Source organism: Phaethon aethereus, assembly GCF_964289735.1.
Source record: "Phaethon aethereus genome assembly, chromosome: 19".
Lineage (NCBI taxonomy): Eukaryota > Metazoa > Chordata > Aves > Phaethontiformes > Phaethontidae > Phaethon > Phaethon aethereus.
In genome coordinates, this window is record NC_138595.1 from 2,957,634 (window position 1) to 2,983,554 (window position 25,921).

The 25,921-nt window shown below is 37.2% G+C and overlaps 1 protein-coding gene across 3 annotated transcripts in view; it reads left to right on the plus strand.

Annotated features, from left to right (window-relative positions):
- Positions 1–25,921, plus strand: part of BCAS3 (BCAS3 microtubule associated cell migration factor) — a gene marked incomplete at both ends in the record, with an annotated part of 366,916 nt that overhangs the window by 68,096 nt on the left and 272,899 nt on the right. For all 3 annotated transcript variants that reach the window (XM_082008615.1, XM_082008616.1, XM_082008617.1), the window contains 3 exons: positions 920–1,003; positions 7,307–7,477; positions 17,688–17,781. In XM_082008615.1, the coding sequence (XP_081864741.1) occupies positions 920–1,003; positions 7,307–7,477; positions 17,688–17,781 (349 nt within the window). The remainder of the gene's footprint in view (positions 1–919; positions 1,004–7,306; positions 7,478–17,687; positions 17,782–25,921) is intronic.

Here is a 25,921-nt window from a genome sequence, read left to right on the forward strand (position 1 = left end):
CTTCAGTGCCACGCCTATGTGGTTTTGTAAAACTTAACCAGTCAGCCAGGGATTTAAAAAGTGCTGCTGCCAAAAATATAAGCCACTGATCAGCAAAAGAATTATATCACAAAAAGAATTTAAATAGCCTGTGTGTTCCCAGGTATATTCACTGCGGACTTCCCCTTTCTCTCTAGTTTGGCTATTTTTATTTAGATACTTAAATATAAGCAGGAAAGGAAAACATGTAGAAACAAATACATGTCACAGTGATTTTTAATTTTATTTTAGCTAGAACAGTTAAGCAGGCAACATGTTCGGTGTACAAGCAACAACTATCTTTTTTTTACCATTTTATTCAGTCAGAAGCACAGATTCAATTGTTAGTTAGGGTTCAAAGGCAAAAAACTGCTTTTGTAGGTTGATGGCAGGTAGAAGAGTTTTTCTTTGATTTATTAATTTTGGAGGAAGGCAATATAGGGTAAACCTCATATACATTCCTTTAATCTATTAAACATAAGTTAAAAGTAGCTCTTTTCCTTTGTAATTTCTTTGCTTGCTAGTCATAAAAAGGAGGGGAAAGCCACACTCACATTAAATATCAGACATTCTAAGAATCTTACATATACATGGCTAAAGCTTTTGATTATATTTATTTAAATTTATTTGTGGTATTGCTGCCAGACCAAAAATCCCACCATTTCAAAGTTTATGAATTCTTAGTGACTACTCATCTTGTAATTGAAAACTGGAGTTGAGTACGCGACAGTCTGGGTGGCACCCAGAAGATTATAAAAAGGGGTTAAGTGTCTCAGCAGGGCTTTTTGCTATTTGTAGGAAAAAACACACCACTGTACATGACAAATAAGAGCTATGGTAATGGGTTATGGGTTTGTGTAGTTTAATAGTAGTTACTTGGTTGCTGTCTGTCTTCTTGTAGCTGATCCGATGCCATCAATCCCGTGGTGGAGCCTGTGGAGACAACATTCAGTCTTACACTGCCACAGTCATTAGTGCTGCCAAAGTGAGTACATCAGCTGCTGCTGGAAGAGGTTATCATGTAAGATAATTATTAGGTTTCCCTGCTGAATTGTACTGTGTGTCATCGCCCCCCGCCCCCCATTCACAAAAGAGGAAAACGCAGTATGAAACATGTTAGCATTAGCACCAGGCGTGTGGTCCTCATCCTGCGAATCCCCGAGTAGCCATTGTTTCTCACAGAGTATTCCTGTCCTTCGGAACTGATTTTTTAAAAATTTTACTTATTACAAGCAGCTATTCATATTCGTGACCCTGTTACAGGAAAATCACAGTAAAATGGATTTGTATAATGGCTATTCATAATATTACAAGTTTACATGATTAGAAATCAACATTGTGAATTATTAGTCTTTTAGGATCATGAAAACTGACTTTACAAGTGCTTGGTGCTTTTTGGACTCAATCACACTAGCATTATATGTTTTAATCTCTCTGAAGGATGACAGCGCAGTACTGGAGTTAATTAATTACCTGGCAGCTTTCTTTGAAGGATAGAGTTTATTAATGACTGTTTACATATAGGTTTCATTGCCTAGATTTCTTAGTTCGGATGACATTATAATATCCCTCTGTTTTCAGAGAAATGTCTGGGTTTTCATAGTATTAAAAGACCATGGCTTGGAAAAATCTTAAACGAGCCAAAGAGTATGCAGAGCTGTTGTTTTACTATTCCCCCCCCACCTCACTCCTTTACTCCTTTCCTTGAGGACTTGCCTGCAGCGTTTTGCCAAGTAATTTCTTTTTCTTTCACACACACACGCGCGCGCACACACACACACGAAATGAGTTTTCGCATTTTCTGGCAAACTTCGTGCTGATTACAAGCTTTCATTGTAACCACTAGCCTTTTCATTTCTGATATACACAACAAAACAAATCTAATAATAGGAATTAAATGACAGCACAGAGCAGAAAGCTCAGCGTCACTGAAGAAAACAGCAGTTACAAGAACCCACAAAGGGAGACATAGGGCATGCCATCTCATGTAAAAACCATACAAAACCAAACATATTCCACCAGCATAGCTTTGGACACAATCTCACTGTGGCTGGAAGAGGAGAAAAATCACAGTTTTTTACATTGTTGAGGAGAACTTGAATTGCTGTTCTTCTCAAGACGTCTGAAATTTGCTGTATCTGTTTGCATACTTTCACCATCAGCAAAAAAAAATAAAACTGGGGGAAAATATCCCCATACTCCTTCAATCTCAGCATCATTAACATGTTTTTTATAGCACAGTTAAGTTTGAAAAACCAGCTGGCTTAGCATGATCAGTCTCAGTTACGATCAGATGTGGTAAAATCTTACAAACAGCTCACCATACTGCCAAAGCCAAGCCTAGTCATGACTGAAGAAGAACAGGCCAAAGCTTTCTTAAACCATATAATGATTGTCAAAGCATTCCAGTAGGCATCAAAGACTAAGCACTATTCTGTCTAACATTTTTCGACAGAGTGAAAGATCTAAAAAAGGAGGACATCTGTTATAGTCCTTATCCCCAAAGACCATGGATAACTAGATTTTAAAGCCAGTAAGGACCAAGATGATGACCTTACCTCCAGAGCAGTACTAGCCAAAGATCATAATCCAGAAATTCCCACATTAAGCTGAACGTGCACAAACACTGAAGTAGTGATGTTGCATCACGTGAATAGCTATTGAAGATAAAATGTGTTTATAATCATAGGAGACAAAACGATTGTTAGCCTCTGTACAAAGGTGAAGTAATAGTGAAAGTTAGGAAGGTGGATAATCATAAGGGTACAATCTCTGTACTACTTTGTATTTTGCCTAGCACATTGCTTTTGCTCTCGATGGGCTGTTAGATGTTGCTGTAACAGACAAGATTAATACTTATATACTTTTAAATATTTGCATGATTTGGCTCTTGAGTGTATCTCAGCCTTACTGTATTAATTTGTTATTCATGTCTGGGTGAGCAACACTAAATCTGAAATGTTTACTTTATTACTGATTTCATTGAATCTTGGCTTACTATCTAGCAAGTTTTCATCTCTGATAACTGAAATGCTGACTTTCTTGTTGGCAAATATATACTCCAAATATCTGTTGCTCTTTGTCCATCTCATTACCTTACCATAAACTTGACTCTCTGCTTAAGTAAGTCTTTGTTTATAAACCTCTACTGCTGTTGTATCTTATCAGCCTGCAATAGTTTGTAATTCATTTGCTTTGATCAGCAGAGGTATTAGGTTTTTGAAAGTGGATGTCCTTTTCTGTTCCCTAAACTGCTGCTTTTTGGTTCAGAAGTGGTTCCATAAAACTTCTTGTTCTGTCAGATTAACTTGGGTTACAGCCTTTTCTCCGTTTGTGTTCCAATTTCTTATTGAAGGAAGTGAAAGAACCCTTGTATAAAGGACAGACATAAAGCTGAGAGCCAAGAGTAATTTCAACAGGGTCGCTTTTGAGAATTACCCTTCAGATCCTCTGTAGAGGGTCTCAAAGGCAGTATAGAATATTTACTTCAATGGTATTCCCTTTGATGAGAAATGGTTTTGAATGTCCTGGTAGTGAGGGTGGGTCTGTCCTCGGTGAGATGTACTGCTGTGTACTGTACTTGGTGCAGCAAATAAATTTCGTCCGTAATCAAATAACTCGGGAGTCAGAAGCTCCCCAGTTAACTGAGAACACAGAGGTCAAAATCATGGTCATGTTGGAAGGTGTTGTTTCCTGGTGACAAAACTCTTGTTATTCTGGCAACATGATGAAGAATTCCTTTACATCATCTTCCCATTTGACTTTAAAAATCCTAGAAGGATTTTATTTTGAACATGGAACTTTCTCCTGTTTCTTCTTAGATGCATCTTGTAGGAGCATTGCTTTCCACTGTTGCTGGAAAAACATGTACATTTTTTCCAACTCAATCTCTTATTTTCATTTCCCCACATTTGTTTGGGTGGGTTTCTGTCTGTCCGTGTTCTAAAAAGCTCTGATAATTTCTGTAATTTGGCCAAGCAGAAAATTTCTGGAAATAGAAACTGTGTCAAGATTTCAATTTAGGTTAATGTTTAGCAAAGATAAAAATCGATTTGTTTGGAAAAATGAAAATGTTGTTCCTTATGGGACAAAGATTCTTTTCACACCAGTTGAACAAGCAAAAAGGATGGCTGTAGAATTTCCTTTCAGAGTGAAGCCCATTGTTACTTAACGGTGTTAGAGATGGGAGAATATTCAGGTGCTTGGTTTGAGATAAGCATCCAAATGTGAAATCGCGTGTTATAATTAACCCATTTTGGATGCAGCAAGGAAGGGGACATAGGAAAAGACATTCTTATGTCTCCAGGCTTGGTTTTTTGTGTAAGTCTTGTTGAAGAGAGGCTTGGTCCCACCATGTCCCTGGGTGAGTCACCTTTCAGCTCGCTCTATGCAAGTGGCGCTCATATAGACCTTCTCCATCGTAACGCATTCCTAGTGGTAAAACTTGCCGTGCTGTTTAAGACTAATTTCCAAAGAGGCTTTCTTTCCTGTCCTACGCCTTTTCAGAATATGTGACAAGAGCAGGAAAGGGAAACATCGTTGTGAAACATGAGCATTTCAACAAACATCTAGTTTGAGCTTGAATCTATAATTGATTGTATGTTCTTTTGTTCAAACTAACTGTGAGGCTTTCAGATTGTTGATTACCAAGAAATATCTTTTTGATATCTTTTTCTGCTTTCTATGTATTTTTCATTTGTAAGCAAATAAATAATGTAAAATGTATTTATTATGAGAAACAGCAACAATATATTGTTTTGTCATCAAAAGGATGTAAGACCGTTGTTGGAACAAAAGAGCCTAACAGGCACCGAATGATGCATTTTAATTTTCTCATCTAATTAAGGTTGTACTTATTTTTCAATTAAATGAGGTATGAGTGCATACATTTATTTTAATTAAATATATGTGTTTCTTTATATTTGAATGTGAACAGTCTTACTTTTAAGTAGATAGGGCACATGTGAGCATACAAATAATTAGTGTGTTTGCACAGTGTGCATCATTGCTTACCAAAGGAATCGGATCAAGTATTTTAATTTTATTTATAAGAAGATTTCACTGAGCATGCACCGGCAGTTCCCATCAATGACAAAGGAACTGGGACAGTGCAAACTTTAACCTATTTCATTTAAAATGTATTTGGTCTGTTGAATGTCTAGTATCAAATTATAAACCAAGTTCTTCTCACCTCATAACTTTTTTAGTTGATTCTTTCTCCCTATCTTTTAATCCTGTAGTGGTAAAGTGATTTAGCAAAGGCTGCATCTGTTTTCTCTTGTTACCTGATAACTTCTTAATGAGTACTAACAGCTTATGTGAGAGCAAGGTCATTAGCTCTAATGGATAGAGGGGACAGCTGATATGGCATGGGAAAGGTTAAAGATTACCAAAGAAGTTTTTGCAAATATACACACAGCACAAAGAAGTAAGTGCTGTAATGGTTTTGTGCTGATATTTCTGAGCTAATGGCCTCGGCCACATCTTTGTACACCTATTACCTCGCAGTGGTCCTGCAGTCGCAGTCTACTCTAACATTGTAGTGGTAATTCATTTTGCTAGATAGGCATGTTAATTTTTTTCTAGAGAGCTATAAGTTTATATCTGGCATTTTGTTATCCAATTTCTCCAGTTACAATATTAAAGTTATCTTTTAACTTGCATAGGTATTTTGCCACATAGTACTTCTACACTGTTTTCTCTTTCCTGATGTATAAACCACCAGTGCATTTTATACGATTTTAACTATTGGCCAGAAAACTGCCTTGTCATTTTTTGTAAGGAAAGTGTCTGTTGAAAACGCATTCTTGTGATGGCATTGGGTCTACTTTAGGTCTATTCCTCGGATACCGTTATCTGCTTTACGTTATGTTTTTCAGTCTTCTGAATTTGCCACTGTTAAAATTTGTTTTATTCTCATTTGTTGCATCTGACTATAAAAAGAAATAATAAGAAACAAATGGCAGGATATTACTAAAGACTTTAAACCCCAGCGACATTCCTATGATAAAGGCATGGCTGGATTTTAAGTGGTAGTATCTCCATTAGCATTAATGGGGTAAGTACATCAGCTGAGGCATCTCAGAGGTTAATCAGGCTTCCTGGCTAGATATTGCCATCAATACCGTGTGGCGCCTAATTCTGTTGGCCCTTCAGAGGTTTTCCTGACAACACACTAACAGACTTTGTGTAAGTCATTTCCTATGAATTATTAAAACAAACGTTTGGCTGCTAATTGATGAACACTAATGTGTTTTCTAATCACTGCAGTTTGAGATTTTAGCACTAAACAAAGCAGTTGCAATTGATTTGTGGCTGCTTCTTGGTTTTAGCCTGTGATCAGTAGGTTTTTTTCCTTTTCAATTTAGCAGGCAGCTTAGCTTGTCTTTTTAGTTAAGAATTGGCTTGTTATAGTGTCATTCCATTCTGATCTCTTTTGCTGTTTCTTATTTATATTGCATAATAAATCTGCTCAATTCTTTATAGGCAAATAAGGCACAGTCCTTGATTCAAGGAGAAAGTATTTAAAGTTGGAAACTGATTTTTTTTTTTTTAACCTGTATCTCTTTTATTGTGTGTACTCTCACACTTTCTCCAAATAAAATAAAAGTAATCTTAAGCATCTTGAGATACTAAAAGCTGGTACAATGAGTATGTTTTCAAACCCGGGTCTGGAAACCATGCAGCCTATGGAAAGTCACATTATTTTTAATGGGATATGTGTGTACGTTGTACAGAGTTGTCCTTTCTCGTAGAATGAGGATGGTGTTTTTAAATTTGTGGGGTTTGAGTCCCGTGTCAAGTTCTGATGCTGCGAAAGGCACAATTGCTGAGAAACCAATGAATGTATCTGTCCTATCTATCGAGGGCCAAATTCCTCGTCCCTTGCAGAAGACGTAACTATTTCAGCATTAAGGGGCTGTAAGCCTTTCTCTGTGTAACACGGCCCCCCACAAACACCCACCTTGGCTTCATCATTTGATTCATCTAACTATCCATGCTCTGTACCTCTAGGAATAAATAAATAACAAAGCTAAAGAAAGAAAAAACTGTAGCACTTAGACAACATTAATTAATTGAAGCATTTAATTCCGAAATAAAAGTGAATACTTCAAGTTATTTCTGTTAAATACAGCCTTTTGCAGCTTATATATCACTTAGAAAAACATTTGTTTTGTGTACTTCTGGTGTGTGCAATCTAGTTACATTAATTGTGTTGGAAAAAAATTCAAGATAGATCCCCAAAACAGCCCTAAACATTAATGATTGCTTCTCTTTCTTTTTATAGACAATCAAGACTGGACTTACGATGGTTGGGAAAGTGGTTACACAGCTGACAGGGACGCTGCCTTCAGGAGCAACTGAAGAAGAAATTTTAGCACATAGCAATATTCGTCGAAGTCCTCTGGTGCCTGGAATCATCACTATCATTGATACAGAGACGGTTGCAGAAGGGCAGGTAATACAGTTTGCACAGAAACAGAATGTGCATTCATTTGAAAATCTCAGGAAAATGTATTTTCTGCTTTTGAAAATGAAAGATTGTTGAGATTTTTTGCTAGGTCAAAAACTTTTACAGACACACGCAGCTGTGATAAAGTCCTACCTGGGACTGAAATTAAGCCAAAATATGTGTTGTCCTTAGAACATATTTACATGACACTGACAACGTCAAGTGTGAAGTGTCACATTTTGTCTCTGTAACACTTGTTCATAATTGGCATTGGTTTATGCTGATCATTTGAAATGTATATGTACTCTGATTATATTTATTAATATATAATGTAGCTGAAAAATCTCATTGTCTAGAAATATGGTGAATTGTTGAATTCCAGCTTAAAAAAGATTATTAGTGAATTGGATATTAAGTATAAAAGCTTATAATTTTACATAAACATAAAACTGAAATGTAATCAAGCATGATGCTGTTCTGAGGCATATGCACTGTTTTACCAATAATATACAGTACAGTGCATCAGGCAAAATTATTTGTTTAAAAAATCCATACCTTTATCACACAAACTTTAAATTGGTGGTATGTACTGTCTTTGTTACAAGATATCCATGTCTTTTTTATTTGTTTCGAACAGTCATTTCATTTTTAAGTGTCTGGTCCTCGAATCGGTGTTTATGCAGCACTCCCATACACTTCATTATTGTGTAACTATTTTGTAAAATTATTTTCCTAATGTTCACATTTATTGAATTTAAAATGAAAAAACAATTTCTTTTTTCTTGTTTTCCTGTCTTTATGATGCTTATTGCAGGTAAGTTAGTAAAGTATTAAGGAAAAATCAGTAATCAAGTTATTTTCTTTTCTTACCTGAGAGGAAAATAAAATGTTTTACTTTAAAACAAACAAAACCCCCAATACGCTGTTTGAGCTGTGGTTGTTCCTGAGAATTAGTTTTGAAAGTACTTAGCCGAGTAATGTTACATTGAAAGGGGATTGTGCATATAACATTATAGGTCTTTTCTTGCGAAATTACAATAAAATAAAATAAAAAGAGACTGAAAAAAGGATTTTATTTTACTTAAGATCTTAGAGTCAGGTCTGAAAATAAGTCTGTTGACCATTGGAGTTTGTTTTTGTTTCCTGGGGAAAAAAAAAGAGCTTTTGGCTCTTTGTATACTGGGGGGGGGGGGGGGAATTTTGCTTCATAAATTTCTCATGAAGCCTTGTTTAATGCGATCATTATTTCTGATGGTCATTGTCTGTGCTTTGATTCTTCTGCATAGGCCTAGGGGAAAAAAAAATGATATATCTTACGTTTTTAAGTCTTGTTATGTATGATTTAGAGGTTTTATGAACTTGTCCTCTGACCTTAACAATAGTAGGGAGCTATCAAGCCTAAAGGGCACTATGGAAAAGTAGTTGTAAAAATGATAACGCTTGCCTTGTCCAAATACTGCTGCTCTAACATAAATAAGCCATCAGTTCTAGTAAAATAATTTTTGTCTTGAATCTCTAGGGAAGGAGGGTCTAAGTTAGATAGCCTAATTGTATGTCTTCATATTTTTGTGATCTGAAGATTTAAAATGCCATGAAGTTAATAATTTATTTTCAGTGCTGAGACTTGCTTTCAGAATTAACATTGTATTTTTTCCCAGGAAAAAACAAAATAATGTTTCTTTTGCATTGTTAGATTTTTGTGGTACAGAAGACTTTTTAAGAATCTTTTCTGACTGAAATGTGCATCTAGCAAAAAGTTGGTTAAAAATAAATAAGTTTGGTATATGGTCTAAATAAAGGCTGTCATTCAACACTGCCCCAAGTAAAGAACCTTCTAAAGTTAAGGAGTGTCGCGTGTGCTCACAATCCCCGCTGAGCTCTTGTCCATCACTCAGCCGTATTTCCACTGCCAGGTGGAAATGTAAGTTTTTGTGCACACAGCCTCATCTGAGTGTGGTAGATTCTGATTTTGGCAGTTGTGTGAATTGACTTATCCCAAGGAGCCTGGCAGGGGTCCTGTGCTGGCAGAAGCAGGCAAGCCTGCAAGAAACGACGTGCTAGTTTAGATGGCACGTGTTTGTACTAGCTGGGTAGTCCTGCCTGGTTTTTATAGCACAACTGAGTGAAGCTTCAGTTCAGGAAAGCGTTTTAGCAAGTCTGACCTGCAAACGACGTGAGCAATCTCACTGTGATTGCTCATGTATTGCAACGTAAACTCATGGATAAGCTTCGTGCTGATTTGAAACCTGTACGGCTGTTTGAGCTACATAGATGCGTCCTCATTGCATTAATTTCTGAAATTATTTTATTCTTTTGTGGCAAATTGGTTTGCTGACAGTAGTCACCCAAACTACGTTATCACTGACACTTTGGTTGAAGCAGAAGGGTGGTTAATGCAGAGTGCAGCCTCACCTGTGTTTTAGAGAAAGTAATTGCTGTACAGCGGTATTTAAACTCAGTTTTCTTGGCAGTGATTTTTCTAAAGGTATTGCTTTATCGTCCCAGTTTTCAGATTCCAGGTGGGAAATAAGAGGTCTGGGTGGGTACAAAGAAACACTTGGTGGCATTCCTGCTTCCTGCTGGGATGAAGATGCCTGTTTGGGAATATTTCGTGTCTGCTGGATGGCTATGCCCATTACAAGTGTCGGTCTTGCTAAACTGACTGGGAAACCACAAGAATTAGTAATGCCTACCAAGTGTTTTCTGGACTGAATTAACAGTTTGAAAGCTTTGCATCCCTTTCATCAGAGATTTGTCTAGCAACTATGTAAATAGATTTGTGTGTGCGTGCATGGTTTTCAGAGGTTGTTAGCCTAATCATAAATGAGGGGAATTTCAGAAGCAGGAGGAGTTATTTTCTTATCATCAGTGGACTCCTAATGTAAAAGGAATCCCTCACCTCCTTCAGGTTAGTAAAGATTTCTATCTACCTCCACAGCCTAAGTGAGAATTTGTGTGTTGTAATGAAATAAAACAATTTCCAAGTAATAAAATATGTCTTCAGGATAACGTAGTAAACAAAGGAAGAAGTCTGTTTAAAAGAGAAAGCAAATGGAAAAAAAGAAGGCAGTAATTCTCAGGCAGGCAAGTGTGTCCTTTTGAAGGAGAAATAAGCACTTTTTTCAGTGGGGGAGCAGGGGTTTGTTTGTTTTAAACATATATGTATGTATAAAGGCTTACAAAGTAATCATGCATGTGCTTGTCCATTCACTTTGAGCAGAGCAATGCAGTTTTTAAAGATGGAGTGAGCTGCTCCGTACATGTGTACGAACATACAGATTTATCTGCCAGTAGGACAATTAAGGACCATGTTTTGGACATAAGCCAGAAGGACTAACTACAGCTTTAAGTTTTCACTAATTTTTTGTTGTATCTGCCATTTCAAAGATATCCAATATAATGAACATGAGATGGAACTCAACGTGTTTCATGAAATATACTGTGCTACCATGGCAGGGGTTGAAATGCTAGCTTACCACTCAAAAACGTACAATTAAAGACCTAAGAAATCTTCTAACGTAACCTTGCAGGGTTGAATCTGTAGGGAAAATATTTTTAATAAACCTTATGAATGTAGATACTGTAGTGAAATCTCATACCCAGCAGTTGTTTTTAGGATAGCTCCTACTTTCAAAATTGGTGGTACTTTAAGAACATTCGAAGGATGAAGTAATTAAATAAATGCAAAGGAATGTAGAATTATTGAAGTTGGCTGTCATGATATATTTGTAAAAGGAGTAAAAATAATTATCGAGATGCCCAAGTAACTTTGTGGTAAACCAAAATATGTTAACAAGGTTTTGTGCTTGTTTAAAATGCCTTCTAATGAAGTGTTAGCAAACTTTTCAGTTAGATGTAATGACTATTTATTTGCATCTGTTAATTAGCTGAAATGGATAAAACTAAAGCTGTACAGATGTCCTCTTTTTCAGTAATTGGAATTAAATGTGTAAGACTTTAGTGGCTTGAGTTTTAAAGAAAAATTATTTTCTTTTGACCTTTGTTTCTGTATTCTTAATTAATTCATCAACTAGGCCACCCACATGTAGTCTGCAATAATGACCTTTCTCAAAAGTCACCAGTTTTGTGACTGAATGTAAATCTGTTAAACATCTAACATTTAGTTGACAGAGAAATATGTGGTCATTTAAAAATGCAAAACTTGATTCTTAGTGCTTTTGATAGAGTGATGTGATTGATGAGATATCATTGTGTTGCTTTTGCAGATCCATCCAACACACGTGAAAATATTTGAGGAAATATTTTTAAAATAACTTACAAAAATAAGATAACATGTTGATCTTCTTATGTTTTAAAATGTGATTGGTGCTTTTTTTTCTGTTCCCTATTAACTTTTTATTGCATTAAAGAGGAATTTTCAGAAAAAACTGCAGACTGCTGCAGTTTCAAAAGTTCATTTTCATTTGGTAAGGAGTTGATAACAATTGAACCAAATAAAGATGCTTATCGGGAGCAAGGATTGTTGTGAAACTTTGGTCTAAAGCAGAAAGAAGCTAAAAGAATAACGTGTATTCAATAATAAAACTTTTAACTACATACGTAATTGCACTGGTCATTAACACCAGTGCTTTTATTTATAAGAACAGCTTTCACAAAGGCTAATTTGATGTTCTAATGCTCATATATTTGGCATCAATTTTCTTCACTTTTTATATCTATGTGTATTACAGAAGAATTCTTTTTATATATAAATATAAAAAGAGCAACAGGATTCCCTCAGAGCATAATACTGTCTGCCTTACTTTTATTAAAGGAGATCTGTTTTTTGTCAAGAAGACATTTTTGTCTCAGATAAATGGTTCAGGCTGAGCGCAAGGCTGTTTTGAGTTTATGCTGGATTCTATTAAAAGGAGTGCAGTAGTTAATGCCACAGATTTATCACTTTTAGCCCTTTTCCACTGATGTTTGACCTTAGCTCGAAGTTGGGGGAGGCTAATTGGGGGGGTCGGTGTGGAGGGGGCTGGTTTTTGTGCATACAGACTGGAGCGGACACTGCACTAACTTCAGCTATTTAAATCAATGAAGATCTTAATAAGTACACATGCAAAGATCTGTTTATTATATAATATTCATATTTATAAATATTGCCAAACCTATTTGTTTTAATGACGTTGGGATTACTCTTTCTTAATTTTATTAAGAGTAGGACCTGCTTAATTACATTTGTGTCCATTTTTATTTGTGTTACTTTCATGTTTTATTTAAAAACATGTCTCCACTGGGATGAGTGGGGTAATTTGCCTTTAAAGATTGAAATAATTGAAGTCATAATTACTAGTGGCTTCTGTTCAGCAGTATGGAAAATACAACAAATGAAGAAAAATATGGCATAGGAGAAAAAAAGCTTCGGCTTCAGCTATCTCATGCCCTCAAAGCAAACACTGTTTTCTGATAGTAAATGTAATGAACCCCTAGGTGTTTTTTCTCTTTCTCTTTTAGCGTAAGATAAAGAGGACTTGATTCATCTTCGATCAACTACAGTGCTCTGTTGAACTTTAATCGAGCTGGCGTGAGAGCTACAGCATTGGCTCAGCTATGGACCCTGTTGGCCAAGCAGCTCTTTTGAAAATTGTGTTGCAACTCTCTTGGTAAAATACTGTTTGGGCATCAGAAATAGGCTGAGTGCTCGTTTACAAGGCCATTTTGGTAGAAGAGCCTTAGTGTTTGTTTCTTGTTGGTTGTTTTTCTTAAAATGGTGTTTCTATTTGTAATGGGTAGGAACTCTGCAAGGAAGATACTTGAGCATCCTTATGACCCTCAGTGACTCTACAATTATAAGAGTAATGCTAAGATTTATGAACCTTTTTCAATGAGAGACTTTGTAAGGTCTTTTACTGTTAATAGTAGAGTGGTTAGAGGCCACTACCTTGGAGAACGAAGCTTATTTGGGATGAAAAAAATTGCAGCCTTGGGATTCCTGTGGGCTTTGTCTGCTCTGTGCGTCGGGAAGCTGAACGAGCTGCTTCCTTCGAGCTTTTTGACAGCACTTGCATGCGTTGTCAGGCAATTTGTACCACTGTTAGGACTTCCAAGAAAAATTTCCAACTCTGCTCTTTTCAGTGGTAAGAAACCATAAACTGGTCGAAAGGAACCGGTTGTACAATGTCAGTATTGATTTAATGTGCCATTTGTTAGCCTACAGACATAGCTCTCTTCAGCACCTTTGCAGATCGTGTCTCCCACTTCAGCGTTTGCAAGAAGTGGTTTCTAAAAGTTGTGAAGCCTGCATGGTGGAGTCCTTGAAGACTTCTTCATGACTGTACAGCTCTGGTCTTCGTCCTTGTCTGCGTGAAATCTGTGCTATTTGATCTATCCACATTTATATAAACTTCTGTACTTGCGGCAGTTATACCCATTTGAAGATCTCTAATACAGAAAATAATGTATTCCATTATAAAGCAGCATAATTTTGTTTTCCTTAAGTTGTATACAATGATGAAAATTATACTATGATTTTAGAGCTATGCAAGGTCTAAGTTGGCATGTGAACCAGGCTTTTGTTTTGTGGCAGGTTTGGAAGGGACGTTTCCAAAGCGGCTCTTCTTTGGTCGATGGTGTAGTTAAATCAACTGCTGTAATTCCTTTGAATTTTCTCCTTCCTTTGTAGTGTTGAAATTGTAAGAAGTGATGTATGTTTTCCCCAGCTGTCCACTGCAAAAGTGCAGGGGAAGGACATGACAAGTCTTGCAGTACTGCCTGAAGATTTAAATACAAGTTGGTGATTTAAAAAAAAAAAGCACTTCCTTTCTTGTCTGTTCCACAAGGATTTTTTTTTTTTGTATTGATTTTAAAAAAGACTAAGGACATTTTTTTCACTTCATCTTACCTTGCACAAGCAAGTGTGTTTCCGTGTGTGTGTTTCACAAGGGTTTCTGCTCTGTGGCCACAGTGGGTAGGGAGTGACAGGTAGAGGATGTCAAGAAAGGAGGTGGTGTGGCACCACCACAGCCTGCGTTTCAGATTCTCCACTACCCAAGGACTTCCAAATTTTTGAGTAAAGGAGGTGGTTTTGTGTGGTGGGTTTGGTTTTTGTGTTTTGTTTTGGGTTTTTTTTCCTTAATTGGCTAATGCTGGAGAATAACATACTCTAGTTTGAGTCTGAAAGCTCCGCGTGAGCCAGGCTTGGTGGCAGGCGAGGGTTGTTGGGATTCACAAGCTCAGAGCTGCTTTTCTTTCTGTCTTGATGGGTTGTTATGCCGATAAGTTCTTCTTCCTTGTATTTCTATCACAAACAATGGACTTGTATAACAGCCAAAATAAGGGCTGGTTTGCTATATCTGAAAATCAGCTTTTACAGTGACAAGTGAAGATTTTGAAAAACTCCTTTTAGATTAAACACAAAGGGTGGTTTTTCCAGGGTGCTTGGAAAAAAACACTTTAAAGCATGGAAACAGTTAGCATAGTATACAAATAATAGGTTTGGGCTTTATTGCATTCTCAAATTGGTATGTCTGAGGTGTTTCACAATTTTTAATGTTGCGCAATTTTTACTTTGTATCGTATTTCCAGGAAAAAATTTTAAAGGTTGTCTTACCATGCAGAGTGTCCCTTGGCTGTTGAATAGGGGGTTTATATAGCAGGGGTGATAACGGTGCATTTATCATTAGGTTTAAAAAAAAAAAAAAAGCACATGCTGAATTAATCCAGTTTACAGTCTGTAGAAGATGATGCATGTGAAATCTGCTATAGCTGTTTTGAGCAATGATTTAGATCCTGTTGATACCTACATATTTCCAGCTTAAATATTTTTGTTTAACAGACTAGATTTAAAAAGAACTTCTATTTCTTTTATAAAGCTGGTGTATGATGTTGTTTTATCGTTATCATATATCTTTGATTAGAGTGAAATGTTTAGGATAAGACCAAGTTACCTAAAAGTGGAAGCTGTGAAAAGATGATGTATAGGAGTTATTTAGTGCTGTTTATATAGGCTGAGAAAAGAACACTGTTTCTTTGAAAAGCTCTTAGGAAGATCTCCAGACCCTTTGGTTAGTGGTTCTGGAATAAGCACGAAATGCTGACAACGGAAAGCAAAACCATAATTGTGCTTATGTGACAGTGCCAAGTAATTTGAACATTTAAAGTCAGTCAGGCGCAGGCCTCTTCATCCAGATTACGTGACTTCTTTAAACATTTAAAGATGATTTCTCTTTTTGAAGCATAAAAATATCTTCAAATTATTCTGATATCTGTTAGGAATAGGAAGTATTAAAAACCTTTCAGATTATTTTGGAAGCAGCAGACAAATTGTTCTGAACTTGAAATGGGAAATTTTGCCCTATCTTATTAAGAAGGTGGTTTTTGCTTACCACAGAAGCCGTTTTATTAAGTGCTTTTCTGACGGATCTTTCTCATTGTTCTACCTAATTTAGTCTTTAGCGTGATGCAACCAAGAAATAAAATACTTTTACAGCTCTTGCATAATTTTTGTCCACATGTCTTTTGGTTCTGTTCTCTAACTTTCAGAATATCTTTTTCTTTCATGCAATTAGACATCGGTAATGCTTGTAGTTTCATGAATTTATGCAGTTCTAGCTGGAACTGTGATAATTGAATAGTAGATAATGAGAATTGTAAGCTTTTTATTCTAGCAGTTGCGTAACTTGCCGAAGTTACCACAGTCCAAAGCCTCCCAGATTTATCCATCATATACAACGTTTTGGTATATAAAAATAAATACACTTTGTTATGGGGACCTGCAGCCTGATACCCTGGTTTTGTGTACCTTATTCCTTATGTGCTAGAAGAAATAAGAAGCATTATTCTCTCTTCAGTCCCTTCACAATACAGACTTCTGTCATACCTGCTGCTTTCCCTTTTCCGAAGGGGAGTGGTGAGCGTAGCCGGCTGATCAGCCGTTACTGCCTACTTCTGATCATCCCTCTTGTCCTTTTCTAACCCAGCTGTGACCTTTGGGGAGGTCCATTTGTTCGTCTTCACAGTTAGCTTTAGATTTGGCTGGCCCAAGTAGTTTTATCAACTTCAAATAGCCTTTTGTTTGAAAAACCCAAAGCTCATCCTTTGTCCCTTTCTCCAGAAGATGTTGCACAGCACAGATCTCAGTCCCGATTTTTGCCTTTCCTCTTAATTTCCCTCTGTTGTGAAAACTCTCCCGTACCTTTTCATTGCTTTTTTGTTCACGAGAAGGTATTTTACAACAGCATGGGTTTTTTTTAAGGGGTTTTGAGTAACAACCTTAGCAATACTGTTGTTTAATGTCCATTGAGGCAATGTTAAGATGGAGAAAATTCTTGTTAGCTGCGTATTTCGTAATGCAGCTGCTTTCATACGCATTCCCAATCCTTAGCACTTGCGTCGTTCGGAAATCCAGTTCCCTCAAGTCCGTTGCCACTTACTAGCAGGATGCAAGCTGTAGTGTTCCTACCTGTGTAACTGGTGGAAAGCAAACCCGCTTTCTTCGACTGGGTTTTTGATCCAGTTTTCCACTTGTTTGCCCTGTATACTTTGAATCCTCCCAAAGAAAATACTGATTTATGTAGTGGTTAAAGATTCCCTTTTCGTTGAAAAACTCTATGCTGCTTCTTGTTTTTCTTACTATTATGAGATTTTCGTTATTGCTTAGAGAAAATCATTTGTTTTTTACAGTTCAAGAACTGTATGCGCTCTTCAGCGTAGTTACACCGACTCCCCTTACAGTAACCCAGCCGCACGCTGCTCCGAGCAGGGTGGAATGAGAGCTGCCATCCACAGGAGAGCTGAATGAGCAGGAGAGGTCCCTTCACAAATTTATGAGTAGTAGACCCTCTCGATTATAGACACACAGGGAGGTCATAACCCTTGCTTCAGCCAGCAGCGGTGCAAACCTTAAATGTAGCTTCCTGGTGCACTGCATACAGACTTCTTTTGTAATAAGCTCCTATACAGCCATTAATACTTTATCTAACAAAACAGTAATATTTTTCCATTTTGCCTTATTTGAATAGGATAAATAATCCAGGAATCCAGGTATAAAGTGCATAATCCTTTCTAGTTAATAGTAAGTTGTTTGAGCATGTCTCGTGTCTCTTTTTCTGAAAAAAATACCGAAGATTGTGTGTAGTTCACATGCAGTTTTATTTCTAATCTATACCACTGTGTATCTTAAAAAAACAATTCCTGTGTCAGTAAGTTGGTGTTTTCTCTTAGGTGTATTTTTACTTCCTAACCTTCCTTTGTCTCTATTAATATTATGCAGGTACTTGTCAGTGAGGACTCTGACAGTGATGGTATTGTGGCCCACTTCCCTGCACATGAAAAGCCTATTTGCTGCATGGCTTTTAACCCTAGTGGTAAGTTACTTTACTGTTTTAATGTGATAGTTGTAAACAAGATGAAGACAGTAAAATATTATAGGTATGTTTTCCATTGCTTTGGAGGAATTGCAAATACCATTATGATATGTTCAAATTATCCTCTCGCTGCTACTAGGACTTTTGACCTGCTCTGTTGAGTGTTGAATGCGTCATACACTGCTTAATTTGTCTTTTCTGGAAATTTCAAACGTAAGCATCTGTTATACTATGGTGTATGTGAGAAGATTCAGTCTCCCACTTCAGGTGGAGCAGAAGTACTACGGAATTCTTTTCTTTTGGCTGTCCTGCCAGCCCCAGGTATCCAGATTTCTGATAATGCAGAGGATCAGCACGTGTATTAAATTGTACTCCTCCATAAATACAAAAACAAAATGAGTCATTTCACTGGCACTGTTTTTTAAAGTAACTTATGCTGCCATTATGTGTTTTGTTGGTGAAAAGCTTGCAATTCTGCCTCCTCTCCTTCTTCTGAGTGAAATGAAGTATAATCTGGAAATACTTTTAAGAATCTCCTCAAAAGTTCCTCTCCTTCCTCCTTATAAATGAAAGATGACTGGGAGCAGCAGAGATCGCTGCAAATCTCGCTTGTTAGTAAAGCTTATTCATTTGACAATTAACATGTTTATTATTCTATCTATAGACAGAAAAAAATTAATTGATTGGTTGCAGTAGTAGTCAGTGAAATGGCCAGCGAATCAACAGCTTTCACTTGCCTAAATTAATCGTTTCTAAAATGTGGCAAGTGCCATGAAGATCTTGAGGATGAAGTCACATTTCAAAGAATAAAACTAAATGTCTGTCATTGATGTTTTCACTTTTAGTGACCAGTTGGTCTTTTTCTGACATCCCATCTGTTGTGTCAGAACTCTTTAATAGTGGTGTGCGGATCACAGCATTTTCACTGGCAGTTTTTGACATAGAAAACTGTACTCTCATCTGGCTGAATTCTCTTATGATACTTAAGAGAATTTTTTGTGCGACTCTGCATTTCACTGAGAATCAACGATGCCGATTCCAGAATAGTAATATTTTTACTTTGTATTCTGGTAGAAAGGTAATACCTAGAGTTGAGCGATGCTAATTAAGTGAAATAATTACAGCTGCCTAAATTAGAATGCTTTACAGATATTAATTAAACACCTTAAAACAATCTTTACGATTATACAAATTTAAGGGAAACATAACGTTTTTGCAAAAGCAAATTAACTTCTTACTTTTTATTTAAATTGAAGGCTATATTTGCATATTATTGGATTACTTGTATTCTAATCTAGTTCTTTTGGTTTGCTCAGGTCCTAAAATTACAATCCTTTTTATAAGAGATAGCAGACTGTTACCTTGGATCTAATGGCGCAGTAACATACGTAATGGCAAAAGGCTTTTCCTAATTGGTGTCGTTTTTGACCGATTGCAAACTATGTATGTTATGAGATATCTGCAGGGAGGGTTGAGTCACAGCAAGGTATTGAATCATACTGCATGTCCTGGGTACAGCAATATCAAAACAGTCGAAAGCTATTACCTCAGCTGCTTACAGTGTGGAAGCAGCACTTGACACAGGATTCGGTATTCTTTACTTAACATCAAGGCAGAATTTTGTTTGAAGCCGGCGTTGTAAGTAACATCACCTTAACCATTACATAGCGGTGTATTGCCAATCAAGCTTCTCTCGTTACAAAGCAGAACAAAACCAAGAGGTGGCTTTTGATACTGTCTTCAGCTGTTGGCTGGTTGTAGTGAAAAACCACATTACTGTGTAGTGATGCTGCACTAGAACATAGCAACTGCAAACTTCCGCCGTAAAGGCCAACGGGGAACACTGATCTGTTCCAGTGAACTGTTTTATTCTCTATGGATGATTAAATAGCTTAATTTCATCATGTCTCATCGCAAGGGCCCATGAACTCCACAGGTGTTCAGGTCTGTAAAAACTTACGGAGTTGTGTTTGAAAAAATACTAAAAGCCACCACTGATACTGGAAACCACTGGAGGTCAGTGGGTACGGAAGGTGGATATATATGATTTTTGTGTAGTAAACCAATAGAACAGTGCCATAGCCACTTTAAGCTGTATTTTAAAGGTACCGGTTGCTAGTAAGATATGTTTTGGGGGGTTCTGCTGTTTGTTTTCATACTGAACAAGGAGCTTGCTAGGGATAAGTTGATGGTGATAAAATAGCAGTTACAGAATTCACAGGTGTCATTGTGAGAATAGCTCCTGGGAAGGGGTAATGTATTGCTTCACTGCAGGATTGTCAGAAAACAGTGCAATGGGAAAGACACCCACGAATGTCAGTAAATGGCAGTCATATTTTTCCCTAATCTTTCTTTTTGAAACCAAGAAGAAATCTTTTACTGCACTTAAGTGTCCACATTTTGCTAAGGTGTTGTCATGGTTGAAAGTCTGCTGCAAACAAGGGCAGGACACTTGCTGATAGGGAGGCTGTCTTTTTGTCGTTGGGTTTTTTTGTTTTGCTGCGTTTTTGAAGTTTTGGGGGTGTTTTTTTCTTCCCAGCAAGGTAAATAATCTATGTGGAGTTCCGAGGTGGGTTAGCTGGCAGCGAGAGCTTGCTGCACACACAGCCCTTTACATCAGCTGCATTACAAAATCATGGAAGAACAAGCAGGGTGTTTCTGCATAGCATTTCATTGTGCTGCGTACACATCTCTATAGTAACTTTTGCTGGCATTAGATCTACCTTTTGTTGAAATCTAAGGCAAATCTACAGAATTTTTTTTCTTTCCTGTTTTTGAGGTATTCAAAGAAAGAGGAAACTTGGCATACAGTTAGCTTTTTGGTATTAGATCTATGGCTACTCTGAAAATCTGCTTGAATAATAAAATAACAAACCTGCAATATAATTTCTGACTATACTTAGGGGGCAACCATAGTTGTTTTGTTTTTTTTAATGCTGCCTAGCATGTCCCTGTATACCTCTTCCAGACCCTCTTCCAGAGCCTTATGTTAATAAAAGCTTGCTTCTGAGTCAGTTGATTTTAGGGAGACTGTAAAAGTCTCAGTCTAAAACATATAGCAAATCATGCTTAACATGAGAAAAAAAAAAAATTCAAAAAACCACCCCAACCCCCCCCAAAACAAACAAACCAAAACAAACCCGTAAAGGAAAAAAAATGCAGTTCCTGGTAGTTTAGGTTTTCTCTGTGTTTTTTCCTGTGTACATCACATTTCAGTTTTCAAAAAAAGTTGTGATGGTTTACTATGGGGAGTGGGTTGCAGGGCTTTTTTAGGGGGTGGAGGAGAGGGTTTGTACTGCAGCTGAAAATCTGCAGCCAGGCATCTCATCCACAAAATCCCTTAGTCCTGTGGAATTTCTAAAAGCCGGGTCCCTGCGTATATTGTTATTGCCTCTCTGCTTAACGTTTTTCATTTTAATAGGTCAGATATGTAGTAGCTCAATAAAAGTGAAAAAGAACTGGTCCTCCTTTGCCATTTGTTGCTGATTGAATCTTTGGGAAACAGACATGAAATGCTAACTGGTCCTTATTCTAGTGGTAAAAATAAGAATTATGATGTGAGCCTCCTTAATCTGCTCTCTTTGCCAGCTGTGTTGTCAGCCTTGGTGACAGCGTTTCTTCTGGCCGGTGGGCACGCTTCCTGTATAACAGTCTTGTTCTCTTTTTGGAAGTGTGCTTAATAAATCTGATTCCAACTTTCGAGTTCAGGTGACTTGGCACTGTTACTTGTTTTCTTTTTTTCTTTTTTTAATTGCTAGAACGTATTTCATGGATCCTGTTCTTCCACAGGCAACTGACACAGTTTTCTATACGCTTTATTATACGTCAAAATCGTGATTTATTTATATCATTCTACGTGTGCCAGTGGTTGCTTTTGTGGCTGTCATGAAGATAAGATCCCTTTTCTGAAGCGCTCATGTTCTGATTTTTAGACATCCAACCACTACTGAATAAATTAAATAAATGTTATAGTAATAATTTAGCGTTGCCAAGTGCTGTGGAAGAGATGCTGTATATTAACAGGAAAAAGGGATCTGATTTTGCAGTATATTTCCTTAATAAGTGTTGCATACACATGGTATTTATTTTTTACCGCAACCCCGTCCCACGAAGTGATGCTTGCACCGCAGTATGTGGCACGGGTGCTTGCATGCCAGAGGAAGGAGCTGTGGGGCCCCGGCGCAGGTGATGACCAGAAATGGGCTCCTGCCAGCAGAATAATTCCTGCAACTTGGGAATGGCCAATGATCCGGACGAATTTTGGGGGGAGCGGTGGCTGAGAGACCGTAGGCTGGGCGCTGCAGATACGCAAAGTCTTTTGAACGCCAGTCTCTGGGTGTCCTGTGCTTGTAGCGCTGTTTTGCAGCAGATTGGGAGAAAAATAATATTTTTTCAACCTAATCGGTGAGGATCCGTATCTAAGAAAAAAGGCACATTTCTTAGGCACACGGAAACCGCGGCGAGGGAGATGAGGTGTGTTCTGAGGGTATTCAGTTCGTATCTGAACGCCCATCCGATTCGCAGGCGGAGTTGAGAGCAGCGTGTCCGCTCACTCATTTCTGCACAGAGGCAGGCAGCTTCTAACTCTTAGGAAGTCTTTAATTAAAACTTCTAGTTTTTAAGTTAAAAAAAAGTTTATTAAAAAAGCCTTTTATTAAAACTTTTGAAGATGAGAATAAATAATACAAGTAAAGTAATATTAATAGACTGGGAGCTTTATTACTGTACCTCTGGCATGTTATATTGATGTAGTGGAAACAAGAGGCTTATACTTACAAAGAGGCTCTAAGGACAGTTACTTTAATTCACTTATTAAATGAAAATCACATTAAGCTTTTGTGTGGATGCTTTTACTTAGCGTTAACATTAGCTTGATTTATTTTTGCTTGAATATTCAGTTTTGGATGAATTGAAGGCCAACTTGCTGTGGACAGAGTGCCCAGACAAAAATTTAGTGCTCTTTACTAGTTCACGTTTGGTAATTTAGAAATGTACATTAATTTTTTCGGACTGCATCTGTGTACATATGCTCCCAAACCTATGCATTGCATTTTTCCTGGTTATATATATTTTTTGAAGAAAATCTTCATACCTTTAGATTGGCTCCTGGAACAAGGCCTGTCTTTATAGGATTACAGTCAATACGCCTTGGCCACACAAAAATAATCTGGGATGTTGTTAGCTACACTGAGTTGCAGCTAATGTCACCTGCATGATTTCCTTTTTTGATGAGCGTGTGTGCTCTGTTGCTGCTCTTCGCAGGACAACGTAGCCTCCCACCATTTCTTGGAATGGTGATTTGGCATTTTCCATGCTATAAATGTAAGATATTTAGAAAAATCAGTCATGTACAACTGGTAACAATTTTTTGTTACATAATGTAAAACAGCAGTATTGACACTAAGGTCTGTATTTATTATGGTTAAATTTTTACCATAATTAAAATGTATCCTGGCTAAAAAAAATTGGTAAATATTTGCTTGATTATTAAGATGTTATTCTGTCAGTGCAACATTATGCAAGAATGTTAGGAGCATTTAAAGCATTAGGAGGCTTTAAACTTTTATATGTATGCTTATATTTATATATTTATATATAAATTTTTTATATATTTCATGTATTTATATACAGTTATACATTTTTTAATATGTGTGTGTATACTTACATTAAAAAGCAGGTACGTACCATTTGCAGAATGTCAGAGTCATTATAGTATTGCAGAAGAATCCTGTCTGCTACATAATGTGAATCGACAAGAGCTTATTATGTAAACTCTGGAGGAAGGTGCCCTGGACTAAATTTTGGAAGTGCACAAAAGGAAGGAATACGCCATAGGGGGTTACTTAATTTAAGATGTTTACAGAAAAGCCTCCAAGCTTTTAACGTGTCGATGATAGTCTGCCAGGAATTGTAAGTGTATGCAGGGTCTGAAATGGGGAGAGGAAATGGGGAGAGGGGAAGGCGAGGCTTAAATGTTACCAATTAGAATCAGTTGCTCAATGGTAAACTGGATTAGTCTAAACCAGAGAGTGTCTAGACTGGAGACTGAAGGAACCGTACAAACATCCTCGTTTTTCATTATGTTGTATTAGACGCTGTGATTTAGAAAGGAGGAGAAAACCTCACCGCTCCTGATGTCAGCCGTAGTCCATTAAAACTAATTCACTTTGTTCCTTCTTCCATCGTAGCACAGAGATGATTGCTAGTCACTCCTGTTAAAGTCAATAAATAGGCTGGGCTGCACAGACCTCTGGCATGATCTGTTATGGAAACTTCTGTGTATGGCTTCAGTCAAATGGTTTGGGTTAGTGCTGTTCTTTTTCATATTGGTCCAAAGTATTCACTGTTTCACTTTCGTGCAAGGTCTTGGGACTCAGGCAAAGCTGTGGAAGCAGATATCCGGAACCGAGGTGGTACTGAGAAGTAAAACTTTGGTGGGATTTGGGAGGCGTTAGGTCAGCTTCCTCCTTTTTTTTTTCTTTTTTCTTATGAGATATTTCAATATAAAGCTTTAAGGGTATATATTATTTGGAAGCTGAATTTCCACCTTTTTAAAAGAAATAGTTATTGATTTTTATTTTTTAAAAAATGAAAATATGTCACCCACACATAAAGGAAACAAAGTGTTAGTTTTGGAGGGTTGTGAGGTGGCATTTCTTACCTTTCCATATAGCAAACCTATATGAGAAAACTGAGAAGGGGAGGATCGCTGCCTGTTCGATAAACACACCAATGTGCTGTATTTTTTTGCAAAATAAAATTATCTGTATTTTCCTCCATGCTCAAAGGATGTATTGCAAAATAAATCGGAAATTCTGGTTTTCTCACTGTCCTAATTTTTAATCATCTTATTCTTTATTTGTATCTTCAGTTTTAAATGTACGTGGCCTCTTTTTCCCTTTTCCAGTATGTTCAGGTTCCTGCTTCTCTAGCTAATTAGTATTTGTAATCCTGTGCATTCTGGAAAAATCTTTTCATTTATTGTTATAAAGACATATTTAAAAAATAGTACTTCGGTTTTTATATATGAGTAAGTTGTGGCAAGCCCATAGACCAGCGTAAGCTTTGTTTCACTCGTCTGTATCTAGTGTGATTTTTGTAACGCACAGTTTCTCAAGCGTTAATCATCTGGTCACTAGATATATTTAAATGGGCTCTGAACTGACACACGTGCAAACATGTATTATACATACGCAAAAAAATTCCATTCCTCTTGTGTGTGAGGAAGATTATGGAAAAGTTACACAAACGCTACCCACTGCTCGTACGTGTTCTGATGAGAAACCGCCAGCAAATAGTTAGCCATTGTTTGCAGGCTGCATCTCAAAGGAAAAGTTAAAAATACAGTAAAATTTACATGACGGAATAACGCTGCAAAATGAACTCAAAAGAAAATACTGCTGGGTTGCCTAGCTGGCATGCGAGCTGTGGTGTATGGCTGCTATTCATAGAAGTGAAATTAAAGGATGCAGTTAAACACAGTTGTGAAACGTCCAGTCCAACAGCTGCATTTAGTTTGTTTTTCAATTTCTCATTGCCTTTCTTGTTTATTAGCTGTGACTCTGAGGTCAGAATTAAAACAAATATTTTAATGGCAGCATTTATGATGTTGGCAGGGAGCGCTAGGGCTTAGTCCTGCGAGCGGGACGAGGCTCGATATGGGTGGTGTGAGGTAGTCCCTTAGGCTTGAAACGGAGTCACGACTGGTGAGGCTTTTCAAAGTACAACGTCTATAAATCACGCAACTGATAAGCATCCCGCAATCTGCTTTTTAGTTCTCTTAGCGAACTGAACATGCCTAAAGGATCTTAGTTTTAGGAGGCCAGAAGGGAGGATCCCTTTATAGATTTTTGCCATCTTAAAAACTAACAGAGTTCCTCTCTTCATTCTGGCAGATCGAAGGTATAAAGGCCTTTATGAACTGTGATAATTAAAACCAACTTGGGTGTAAATTATACACATCAATTCATACGGTAGAAATTGTTCTACGTGCTTTTAAGAGTAATTTTGGGGTCGGTGGGGCTGTAGTTTTCTTTAAGTAAATTGTCTTTGCTTCTCCACATTTAAAAGCAAATTATAGATGTTTTATTTGTGCCAAAGCTGAATATTAGTTGCTAAATACATTGTTGTCCACACTTGT